At 38.8% G+C, this 12,821-nt stretch overlaps 2 protein-coding genes and 1 long non-coding RNA gene across 7 annotated transcripts in view; 1 reads left to right on the top strand and 2 right to left on the bottom strand.

Moving 5' to 3' along the window:
• PIGC (phosphatidylinositol glycan anchor biosynthesis class C) overlaps positions 1 to 12,821 on the bottom strand; it is a 91,824-nt gene that overhangs the window by 14,133 nt on the left and 64,870 nt on the right. The window lies entirely within an intron of this gene.
• Positions 1 to 12,821, bottom strand: part of LOC129138054 (uncharacterized) — a 38,156-nt gene that overhangs the window by 2,513 nt on the left and 22,822 nt on the right. Inside the window, exon 1 of one of the 2 annotated variants that reach the window (XR_010157335.1) lies at positions 801 to 890. The exons of the other annotated variant lie outside the window; for it this stretch is intronic. This is a non-coding gene — a long non-coding RNA (uncharacterized LOC129138054). Of the gene's footprint in view, positions 1 to 800; positions 891 to 12,821 lie in introns of those variants that run through there. 2 annotated transcript variants of the gene reach the window in all.
• C1H1orf105 (chromosome 1 C1orf105 homolog) overlaps positions 1 to 12,821 on the top strand; it is a 48,150-nt gene that overhangs the window by 34,870 nt on the left and 459 nt on the right. For all 4 annotated transcript variants that reach the window (XM_016932683.4, XM_016932694.3, XM_009438321.4 and 1 more), the window contains 3 exons: positions 827 to 901; positions 6,590 to 6,657; positions 9,709 to 9,773. In XM_016932683.4, the coding sequence (XP_016788172.1) occupies positions 827 to 901; positions 6,590 to 6,657; positions 9,709 to 9,773 (208 nt within the window). The remainder of the gene's footprint in view (positions 1 to 826; positions 902 to 6,589; positions 6,658 to 9,708; positions 9,774 to 12,821) is intronic.

Genomic DNA, 12,821 nt, shown 5'->3' with positions numbered 1-12,821 from the left:
TTTATCAGAGATGCAAATGAGAACCTCCTGAACCAGGTGTAAATGCTCCAAAGTCCTCTCTTTAACCCTTTTGCAGAAATGAAGTCAGAATAAAAACCAGTGGTTACAGTGAGCAGACACGGTGCCCCTCCCCTTCCTCCACTGGTTGTTTCTTCACCTACTAAGACAGCCTTTCTTTCCCAGAGGATTGAGGGGACTCAGGACTCACACACAAGCTTGAGTTCTGCTTGTGGCTTCAATCATTCTGCTTAGGAGGTACAGAAGGGCCAAATGGTGCTGGACCATGGATGCATGAGAGCTGTTTCTGGCCCAGAGTTAAGGCATGAGAAAGGAAGGCGATGCTTAGGAAAGGCCTGTGAAAAAAAGATTTGCAGAAGAGAAGTCTTCTCTTCATTCTTTCTTAGGCCATCAGAGATCCTCAGTCTATATGGTGGAGCCTTTTTATGAAATGGAAAAAATGGCCCACCTATAGGAGAATGCAACCCCTCAGACACAGGTGTTCAGGCTGGAAAGTAGAGACCCCACTGAATTTCAGGCCCCAGCCATCTCTGCCAGCTGTCTTTACATCTATACCACTGCATGCAGCAGCCTCAAGACCACCTAGCCTATGTCTCACTCCCTCCTGCCTAAACTCTCGGTACCTACCAGCTGCAGCACACTCCAGATTCAACACCCACCCTGGATGGGGCTGAGACCAGAGTGCCCATCTCTGTTTTATGGAAGGAAAAACTGTTACCTCTCTCACCCCTCCACTGCTTTCCTACATCTTTGCTGCCCTACATGCCCCACCATTTCCTCACCTCTCTCTGTCTCTCTTTCCCCTCAGGCCAGGAGGAACCAGTGTGACTCCATGCTGCTCAGAAACCAACAGCTGTGCTCCACATGTCAAGAAATGAAAATGGTAGGCAAGGGGGAAGACAGAAATGGGCACAGGCATCTCAGGGTGCAGCACTGCCCTTCCCAGCCAAGCCCTGTGGGGAGAGATAGTGACGGGGCCCGTTGCAAGGAGGGCCTAGATAAAGGCTGCCAAGGAGGAACTGTTGGTCCTGGGAGCAGCATCGACTGACAGAACATGATAAACCTTCTCCGTTTCAACAAGCTAAAGGGTAACCAAGATAGATGGGCCAGAGTAGAGATGCAATGAGACACTTCGCCTTGGGCTCCTAAGTAACTACAGCCTCTCAGAGGCTTAGGGGATTATGGAGCTCCTTCTCCCTCCTTAATGTAGCCCCCACACAACACATAGGCTCACACTCATTTCTCCACCGTTACAATCAGGAGACAAACAGCTTCATCTTTGGGTTTACTGTTAATTTAGGTAGCACCTCAAGAGAAAGACTCGGGAGAGAGTCTACAGTACTTTCTAGGTAGTCAGGGGCAGTGTCACCTGCCTTGGGTATTTGTAACATATAGTGGAGAATGGTGGTAGGGGAGGAATATTAGGAAAAGAAAGAAGGAAAGCAAGGGAGATGTGGAGGGAACAAAGACAAACTTCTGCCATGCCATCTATCACAGTTGCTGAATCAGAGGCCTGATTCAGGAAGGATGCTAGACTAGGCTGGAGTTAGGCCTTGGGTAATTTAAGAATTAGAGTTAGCGCTGGGATGGTTGTTAGCATCAGGGTAAGGAAGAGGCTTTGGTTAAGGGTTAATTTAGCAACATGGTTAGGTTTGAGGTACGAGCTAGAGAAGGGTTTCTTCAACTCTGATATCCTATAATTCTCCTTTGACTTGGGGAGGAAGGTGGGGCTAAATGTGAAGGCTAAACGTGCTTTAAAAGAATGGAAGAAAAATAGAAGATATAAGAAAAGCTCCTTCACTGAGTTCGTGGCAAGTCTTCGGTCCAGTCGGATGTGAAAGCGAGTGGCACTTTTGTGAAATTTTTATGTGGGATTTACAAATTTAACTGAAGCTACCGGCAAAGCTGCACCTTGATGTTGCCATCTATGTTCATTTTCTACATAATTAGGGTCACTGTGTTAAATATTAGCATTGGCTGGAGTCTGGGAAACTAGGATTGGGATTTCTCCTGGTCTTATTCCTGGAATCCCTTGTGTCCACATTTAGAATGCACCAACGCCAGGCCTAAGCTGGCCTTGGCCAGCTGGCACACTTGGGACATCAGCAGCCGTCCTCTTTCTCAAGACCTCTTCTCTGACCTTTGCCCTTGTCCAGGAATGATAGAAGTGGAGCCACATGCTGCAATTTTACCATTTATTGAAGCTTCTAAAAGGAAGGGCTTCAAACACAAAAGTGCCCAGGGACCCTTCTGTACTGCTGTCAGAACCTGGTGATAAACTACAGAAAGTTAGAAAATAAACATGAAATATCCTTGCCTCACTCTATGCAGTAATACCTCAAAGTCCTCCCAAGGGGAGGGACTGTAGGTCTGCTGTAGTCACTGTGATACCCCTTCTTTCTCAGCAGTGAGTTGAATAGAAATACTGGGGAATATATAAAAAGACTCCTAGGAATAGAAGGGAACTTCCTCAACCTAATAAAGAGCAGCTTGAAAAAATAACAGCTAACACCCTACTTAATGGTAAAAGACTGGATACTTTCCCCTAAGATTATAAACAGGGCAACAATGTCTGCTCCTGACACTTCTACTCAACAGTTTACTATACATTCTAGCCAGAAAGATAAGAAAAAGAAATAAAATCCATCCACATTAGAAAGAAAGAAGTACAACTAGTCTATTTGCAGATGATATGCTCTTATATAGCGAAAGTCCTAAGGAATGCACAGAAAACTATTAGAGCTAATAAATGAGTACAGCAGTGTTGAGGATACAAGATCAGTATATAAACCTTAATTTCTATTAATAGCAGTGAACAACCCCAAAATGAAGAAAACAATGCCATTTGTAATAGCATCAAAAATTATTTAGGAATAAATTTAACAAGAGAAGCACAAGAGCTATACAATGAAAAGTATAAAACATTGTGGAAAGAAAATTTAAAAGGCCTAAATAAATGGAAAGAACCCCATGTTTATGGATTGGAACACTTAATATTTTAAAGATGAATATACTCCCCCAAACTGATCTACATATTTAATGTAATCCTCAAAATCCCAGATGCCATTTTTATAGAAATTTGCAATCATATCTTAAAATTTATATTAAAATGCAAGAGATCCAGGATAGCCAAACAATCTTTAAAAAGAAGAACGAAGTTGGAGGTCTTATACTTCTTGATTTTAAAACTAACTACAAAGCTATGGTCAGGACTGTGTGGTACTGCCATAAAGATAGACAAATAGATAAATGGAATAAAACTGAAAGTTCAGAAGTAAATTCTTACATTTATAAACAATTGATTTTTGACAAAGGCACCAAGACAGTTCAATGAGGAAAGAACAGTATTTTCAATAAGTGGTACGGGGGCAGCTGCATAGATACATGCAAAAGAATGAATTTGTACCTCTTCCTCACACCATGTACAAAAATAACTCAAAATAGGTCAAAGAGCTAAATGTAAGACCTAAAACCATAAAACTCTTAGAAGAAAACATAGGTATAAAGCTTCATGACCTTGGATAAGGCAATGGTTTCTAAGATAGGACACCCAAAGCACAAACAACAAAAGGATATAGATAAATCAGTCTTCATAAAAATTTTAAACTTTTGTTCCACAAAGAACACCATCAAGAACACGAAAAGACAACCCAAATATTTGCAAATCAACAGATGAAGGATTATGTCAGATAAGGGACTAGTATCTGGAATATATAAGGAACACTTAAAACTCAACAATAAAAAGGCAAACACTCTAGTTGAAAAGTGAGCAAAAAGTTTCAATAGACATTCTCTAAAGAAGATCTACAAATGACCAATAAACACATGAAAAGATACTCAACATTATTTGTTGTAAAGCAAATGCAAATCAAAACCACAATGAGATACACTTTCCATCCACTAGGATGGTTATAATAATAATAATAATAATAAAACGGTGGATAATAACAAGTGTTGGCCAGGATGTGGAGAAATTAGAAGCCTCAAAAATTGCTGATGGGAATGTAAAACGTACAGTTGCTTTGGAAAACAGTTTGGGAATTCCTCAAAACCTTAGACACAGAGTTACCATATGACCCAGCAATTCCATTCCTAGATATGTACCTAAGAGAACTAAAAACATATTCACACACAAAATTCTACAAGAATGCACATAGCAGCCATATCTTAACAGCTGAAAAGTGGAAATAACCCAAATGCCTAGAGCTTGATTAATGGATAAACAAAACGTTGTCTATCTATATAACAGAATATTAATCATAAAAAAGAATGAAATACTAAAACATGCTATAACATGGATGAACCCTGAAAACATTTTGCTAAGTAAAAGAAACCAGATGCAAAAGATCACATATTATACTGGTTCCATTTATATGAAATGTCCAAAATAGGAAAATTCACAGAGACAGAAAATAGACAGTGGTTGTCAAAGATTGGGGAGAGGAGTGAGTGAGAAGCAATTGCTAATAGGTATGTGGTTTCTTTTTGGGGTCATGAACTGTTCTAGGAATAAACAATGGTGGTTGTTTTACAACTTTCTGAATATACTAAAAACTACTAAATTGCACATTAAGATGGTGACTTATGATACATGATATCATAAACACCGATAAAAAGAAATTAGCACTAAATAAAAGCACAAAATAGATGAATCTCAAAAAAATGTAAATAGGACCTGGTTATGTAACTACTTATATTCCTATGTAACCTTGGGCTAGAAGCTCAATCATTCAGTGCAGAAGAAATACCTGCTGACAGTTATGGTTGTGAATCACCAGTGATATTTGCCTTGGTTTTATCTAGGCTGTGTTTCATCACGTCTCTGCTCCAAACAGCTCATCTTCCCCTTAATGCACCTATTCTGTAGTCCTTCTGTTATCTGCATTACTCTCTAATTAACACCTTCAAGCCCCTTAAAAGTAGGACCATCAAGCTAGACAACTGTAAACAGATATTCTCTAACATATATTAAAAAATAGTTTCAAAATAAATTAAGTTTATTTCAACAAATATTGATTGATTGTCTGCCATGGGCCAGGTACTTAGGTAAACTACAAAGAAAAAAAAAGAAATACATAAGACCTGTCTTTAAGGAGTCAACAAATAAATAAATAATGACAACAGAATGTAATCAATATAAACAGAAATAGATCTGATGGGGAGTGAAGGGGCAGTGAAAGTAAATATCAAGGAAGTCTTCCTTGAAGAAAAAGACTATTCAGGGTTTTCAAGAATGAATAGGAGTCTCCCACAGTACACTTTTTCTCAAAAACAAAAATCCTGTCTTTGGCAGGCAGCTTTGTTCTGATGCAGCCCCTGTAGCACAGTTCATTCATACAATAGCGCTAGCTGGATTTAGGGGATTTAGAACAGCAATCATGCTATTCAGGAGGAGTTACAGTTTCCTGCATCTTCCCTTGGAGCAGAGTCAACTTTAGATAAATTTTTGAATAAAGCAGTCTGTCTCTGGCACATTCTCATCCACTTTTATGTTTAGAAATCTCTCCTCAGGTTCTTACTAAAGCCTTGGCTGCCCCCACTATGCCCAGAGGCTCTTTGTTACCAGATCACCTCCTTCCTCTCCCTCTCCCATCCTTTCTTCAGCTAATGAGTTAGGAGAACAAGCTGAGTAAACATAGTACATTCTTGGCATTTGTATAGCCTTTGCATTCAGTTTTTTTGCTATTTTCAAGCACCTCTAAAGGTCCTTAATACATTGTAATTTGTAACTTTGTTATGTCATAAACTTAAATCATGAGTCACTTGGTACAAGTCACTTAGTGAGTAGAGTAGTTGAACACCTGCACCCACATCTTTGTAATTGTCATTTTATTATTATAGCTACAATAATTTTCGAGAAATAATGGAAAAATGCTTCCTAGTGAAAACATTCTTAAAAGAAAACCAACATCTAGTGCTAGGAACAAATTGGGAAAAGTTCAAGAAAGTGATGTTTCTTAACCGAAAATACTGTAACTGTACATTGATTTTAGGCCTATATGAAAGACACCTTTAAAATTTCCAGTGTGCTTCAAGGTGGGTTCATTCATTCACTAATTTGATCAAAAATATTTCTTAGACATCGTGTTAGCAGCTGGAAATACAAAAATAGAGACAAGGTCTATGCCCTCATGAAGCTGAAAGTCTATTAGGGAACCCAGACATTACACAAGTAAATACAATATAAAGGTTATGAGTATTTTGATCCAGGAGGCCCTAAGAACATAGAGCGGAGGACTACCGAACAGTAGTCCCGGAGTCAGCAGTCTCTGTGATAAAGTGACAGTTAACCTGAGACTTGAAGGACATGTGTGTGTTGGGGGTGGGGGCATCTAAACCAACCAATTTTAAAGATTTACTAAATCTGTGTATCTAATTTCAACTGATATCCAGGGAAAAACAATGACTCTGACTTGAGGGAAGGGTGAAACCCTCTGGTCATTCACATCACAAAAGGATGTATGAAGGACTTTGACATCAAATACAACACAAATTCACTAAAGTGGTACATTATTTATTTAAATCAAAATGCAGTTACAGGCAACGTTCTAAATGAGACTTTCTTCTTGAGGTACAACCAAGAACAATGAAAATCCCAGATGATCCAAAAGCATCCTTTGAGAATTGTATGAGTTATAGGTAAGTCAACAATTTAAATCAGGACATGACTTAATTCTTGTTATGTCTGAGGACACAGGAGAGTGGATTGAGAAGCCTAGTAAGAGGAATGTTTAAGGAATGCTTAGGGAACAGGCTTCTTGACTGGTTTTATTTTTAGGTTAAACCAAATTATTAGATCAAAAAAGAAAGTTCACCTTTTTGCTTGAACAACTACTGAAACTATTGTAGAAAGTATAATCTTCCTTTCCACCTTCACAAGAACAATATAAGAAACAGAATAGGAAATTTCTTTGATAATTCAGATGGAACTAAATACAAATTCTCCATGTAGATGACATATCTAATCTGCAAGATATGGGGGATTACACATAATCTTCCCTTAGTCCAAGATGTTCTCTGCTACGTTTTAGTAACTAAAATTCCTCTTTATCAGTTTGTTTGGTTGTTATTTAAAGCTTTTTTTAAATCAAGATCGAGTATAACAGATATAAAATCCAATTGGAATTATGATTAGTTTTTTTGTGTGTTTTGTTTGGTTTGGTTTGGTTTGGTTTTTTCTTTTTGAGATGGCGTCTCTCTCTGTTGCCCAGGCTGCAGTGCAGTGGCGCAATCTTGGCTCACTGCAACCTCCACCTCCCAGGTTCAAGCAATTCTCTTGCCTCAACTTCCCAAATAGCTGCGATTACAGATGTCCACCACCATGCCTGGCTAATTTTTTTTTTCTTCTTAGTGGAAATGTGATTTCACCATGTTGGCCAGGCTGGTCTCAAACTCCCCACCTCTGGTGATCTGCCCGCCTCGGCCTCCCAAATTGCTGTGATTACAGGTGTGAGCCACCATGCCCCGCCTAGTTTTTCAAAGAGTTTTTTTCTTCTATATTTAACTACTAGGCAGGGAAGAAGGACTCTGTTTTTACTTTATTACAACATGCAAAACATGGACTCATTCTAAACAGGACATCAACACAGGTCAACTTGCATTGCAATAGATGGTTGGGAAGTAGACATACACTCAACTTTACATATGACTAACCAAAAAAGCTATATGTAATCTAACGGCCATTTTAATTTTTTCCTCATACAGACAGCAATAATGTGGAAAAATAAATAGGTTTTTCTGTAACCTTATGTTGCACAATGGTACATGTCCTGATTCCTTTTATGACCTTAGGGCCATTTGTTCCAGACTCAAATATAGACCCAGATACACTGAAAACATGCACCCAGTTCCTGGCCAAGGTAGACAAAGTTATGGAGGAAGTGGCTATTTGAGCAGTACAAGCTCCATCACTAATAACATTTACCTGTACTGACTCTACATTTTTAAAGAGCTCTTATATGATAAAAGTAATTCTAGTAAATATTCATTATGAACTTTAAATGGAAAACTGAAGCATCTAAAATCAGAGATTTCTGAGCAAAATTTCACCCTTCTGTGAAATAACCTTTCGAAATTTGTTGCCCCATTTTACTTATCTTGCAAGTTTTGTACTTTATTTAAATACAAAATTCCAGAACATTAATTAGTTGTATTTTAAACAAATAGCTCTTATCCCTTTAAAAGTAAGACCAAGGATTAAACCAGTTCTAAAATCATGTCAACATCAACCAGACGTATCATGAGATTGATTGTTGTATTCTGTTTTTCAGTGTTATGGAGGAAAACATACCACTTCTGTTTGAGACTTAGCTAGAGTGACTATAAAGCAAGGGCCTGGTTCTATCTCTAACTTTTCCAAATTTGTTTCTAGCACTAGTTATTGGTTTCTGTGTTCATACTTTTTAAGTATCACTGCATATATAGGCAAATGGAATTATCTTCACTGAAATTATGGTTTTTTAAAAAGTGACTTTAATTATAGCCATTGCAGGAATTAAAATATAATACTTATTGAATGAAAAGAATGAAGGAAAAAAGGAAGAGAGGGAGAAAAGATGGCAGGATAGATACATATTTGTTGAATTGTAGAATAGACAGAGCTTAAACTATTCAGTCCTGAATATACCATCTGCCTGTTTGCACAAAATGGATAATAGAAGGGGTTTTGCTTTCTCTTTTTCTCAATCTCAGTGACAATTGATTACAGCAAACTGGCTTAACTCACTATATTTTTGGTAGCAAAGCAAAAATAATCTCGGAAGATCTTTGTGGAAGCAGAAACCATGAAATGAATGTAGAGCCTTAGATGGCCCATCAAAGTTTACAAATATGTCAGTCTTTAGAAATTAAGCAATTTAAACTAATGTAGAAGAGGTTTTGGCTTATATGCATTTTCCTCAAGGGTCACCTCCACAGCCTTGGCCACCAGGAGAAATAGGATGTGGTCAGGGCATTTTCTGTGAAATGGGAAGGTTCTAACCAAAATGTTTTCTCAGCTTTACTCTTTAAAGGTAGATTATTGATCTGGAAGAGTTCTGTTTTTTTTTTTTCTGGAAATTGAAGAACTCTTTCCTTTATTCCTCCTATTTTCAGAACACATATGTTCTGACAGTGGAATAAAACATTCAAAATGAAGGTTTTATCAAAAATCCATGAAAACAACACTAATCAAAAAGAGATTGAGAATTAGTAGTCTTTGGATCAATCATCTTACATTGCTAGAAAGTGGCCTTATCATCAGGTTAACCGGTACTAGATTCAAGAGATTACGTGTGTTTAAAAATGTATAAAGAGGCCAGTGTGGTGGCTCACACCTGTAATCCCAGGACTTTGGGAGGCTGAGGCGGGCAGATCACCTGCAGTCAGGAGTTTTAGACCAGCCTGGCCAACATGGTGAAACCCCATCTCTACTGAAAATACTAAAATTAGCCAGGTGTGGTGGTGTGTGCCTGTAATCCCAACTACTCAGGAGGCTGAGGCAGGAGAACCACTTGAACCCGGGAGGCAGAGGTTGCACTGAGCCGAGATCGCACCACTGCACTCCAGCCTGGGCAACAAGCGCAAAAACTCCATCTCAATAATAATAATAAATAATAATAAATAAATAAAAATAAAAATGTATAAAGACACATTTCTTTCTACCAAGCCCTAGCCAATTGACTAATGTGTTTTCTTGTTTTTTCCAATCAGAATGAGTCTTCATCAACCCAAATTCCAGACTACACCTGAGCCTTTCCATGGTGACATCCCAACAGGTTTGCTTTCTTTTAGAGTACTTATAGTGTGAAACACACTAGAAAAAAATGCCATAGAATGAAAGTCTAATCCCTAAAATAATTTCTAAATTTCCTGAGCAAATCCTCACTTTCTATCCCTTTCTCTTTCACGTATTGTCTTTTGACCTGCTGGGATTGGTTCACAGCCCTTCTTTCACTCCAGCACCACCTGTGCCCTCCTCAGGCCTCACTTGCCCTTATCCATGTCATGTTCCTTCCCAGGATCTGTCCACAACATATGGCTGAAGACTTTCCATGGAGATGGGGTACAAACAAAATAAAAGTTCCCCTATTGGCAGTCCTGATGGTATCAATCAAAATGGGAAGGGAACTGCATCTCTATACCCTCAGAGCGGCCTCACCAAGGCCCTGAACCTTTCACTCCACCAGCTCCCTAAAATACCTGCCTTCTCCCAGCAGCTGCCTGTGCTATTCTTATCTTCACTTGCTGTTGATAGAAACAAAGAAAGCAGCTCTATTTCAGGCTTCAGCATTGACCTAAGTCTCAGCTTTAGTTAAGGCAACACTGGGCTGGTGAAGATGGAGTGAGCCATTATTTGGGGTAATATAATTCAAGGGCTTACTGCAGCACAGGCTGTCACTTTAGTGACTTTGTCCATTTTCTCATTTGCTCCCATATTGACTGAAGCCACTTGAATTTTTCTCTCATTTGATACATACAGTAAAGAAAATCAGGATAACTTTCCTCACTCTATACATATGGAAAAATCTTTTATCTTAAGAGGTTGCAGGGGAACTAGAGCCAGAACTGAAAAGATTTCTAGAAAGGAAATTTGAGGATTGAAGGGATGTCTTGAGGGGATGCCAAAAGGGAGGACCAGAACTCAGGTTACAGCTGAGGTTTGGGGATATCTACTCGAGTGGAGTGAAAGTCTTCCAGTCCTAATGAATCACTTCTTATGTATCCCAAAATATTGGCCTAGTTCATGGCTCTCATTTAGCCAAAGTGGAACCAAGAGCCTGGAGCTAAGAGTACCTACCCAACGAAAGCTACCCAATCTGCTGTTCCCTGGTCTATGATCACCTCATTCTTTTGAAGCCAAGAGAACATGGGTGATAGGCATGTGCAGTTGATTTCATAGTTTTCTGTGCCAGACACACACTCATTCTGAGTTTCCTTTGGACCTGGACTTTTTTCAGACCTGCCTTGCAAAGGAATGAATCACATACACACACACACACACACACACACACACAATCACACACAATCATTGTGTGCCTTTCCCTCAGCAAGAATATATTTTTTGGTCCTAGAGAACAATGTAACAAGATGCCTTTCATCAATGTATTATCTCTGGGAGTATACTTCGATTAGCAATTTAAGAGCTAGATTTTGTGTGCACAGGAACAGCATGTTATGTTCTTGGACGGCCCTGATTCTTGTCCATAGAGTTCATCCTAGAACAGTAATCTTAGAGGTGGGACTACAGGGAGAATAGTTGTAAAACTGGCTAGGAGCTGAAGCTTGGTAGATCTACTGTTTATTATAGCCATGGCCCTTCTGAGCTGACTCTGCTCTTGTATGTGCTCTTAGAGGTCATGAAAAAGGCACTAGGCTAGAAGCGATGAGACCTCGGTAGGAATCCTAGTCTTGCTATATAGGCTTGGCCTCTATGTTCCCACCTGTAAAACCAGAGTAGCATGTTGTCCCACTGAAAGCTAGACCTTCAGCACAAGTGGCCTTCACCTTTGACTGACCCAGGAAAACTGCTGACACTGCCCCATCCCCACTGGATTATAGAGCTTAGACATGTCCATACTGTGGTACTTGCTGCTTATTGCTGAAGCCACCTTCCACCTGTGCTGTGTTCCCTGTGGATTGCTACAAATGCCAAGTGACTGACTCATCCCAGTGAACAACATTACAGCCAATGACTGTCTAACTCAACTGTTGGTCACAATGATTGCTAGCATTTTTTTCTGGATTCTGCTTATCCTTACATATTATCAATAATTCTTAATGACAACTAAGGAAATAGAAAGAACTTATCTTTACAAGTGATGCAGATTCCTTCATGAATCTTTGACCTGATCCCAGAATCCCATGACACCCACGGACTCTTAATCTCAATAAACATTAGTACAGATGCTAACCACCTCATAGGGGCCTACCACCTGGCATAGTGGTATGATATGGCACAAAGAGCATTGGGTTAGGATTAAGAATGTCTGGGTTCTGGTTCTTAGTCCATTAGTGTCTGTGACCTTGGACTGCTGTTCCCTCTTCATTACAGTGATGAGACTGAACTGGATCCAAGGTTTGTGATCCTGTAACGTCTCTAGCTCTCATTCAGTTGGACTTTGTTCTCTGGAGCTTGTTCCAGAGAATTCAGAGTTCCAATTCTCTTAGTCACTCAGCGATTCCCAATGGGAAGATGTTATTTCATGCACTGGTTTACCCCCATTCAAGTTATATGTCTTCTGGAAAAATTGAATATTAACCAACTTTTAATAAATCATTTTGAAGAAGAGATAGGGTAAGGATTTTAAATAACCCTAAAATAAATTATTTCACAAAATACAGATTTCTTTTGAAACAAAAGTACTTTCTGTCCCTACTGTAGCCTTTTTATAAGATCATGTTTATTCCTTATTTTTATTTTTTTAAAGAACAGAACTATATATGTGTCCCTGAAAAGTCTCCTGAGAATTGAATCCTCTTTTCTCTTTCACTCATATTACAACACCAGACATGTTTTATCTTCATTTTTAATTTAATTGGTAATGACGTCTAATACTTGAGTTTTGTTTCTGGGTACTCCTTTTGGCCTCATTGACAAGATTTGTAAAAGTTTAAATGTTGTGAGGGGAAAAGGCAATTTCATTAAAAGAAATTCTTAGGTGAGTTTTTTGTTCCATTTTCTTAAGAAAAAATAAAAGGTGGATTTGAAAATCAAATTATTAGGTGAATTTTAAATCTGTTTTATAAGGTTGAAGAAGTCTTTGTTGGCCTGTGGTTATTTTGAGCTTCTTTAAGAATAGAATCTAAGTAGTCCTTATCCTTCT

This window comes from Pan troglodytes, chromosome 1 (genome assembly GCF_028858775.2).
Source record: "Pan troglodytes isolate AG18354 chromosome 1, NHGRI_mPanTro3-v2.0_pri, whole genome shotgun sequence".
In the NCBI taxonomy this organism is placed as follows: domain Eukaryota; kingdom Metazoa; phylum Chordata; class Mammalia; order Primates; family Hominidae; genus Pan; species Pan troglodytes.
The sequence above is the reverse complement of the archived record's forward strand: the minus strand, read 5'-3'. Positions and strand labels throughout refer to the sequence as shown.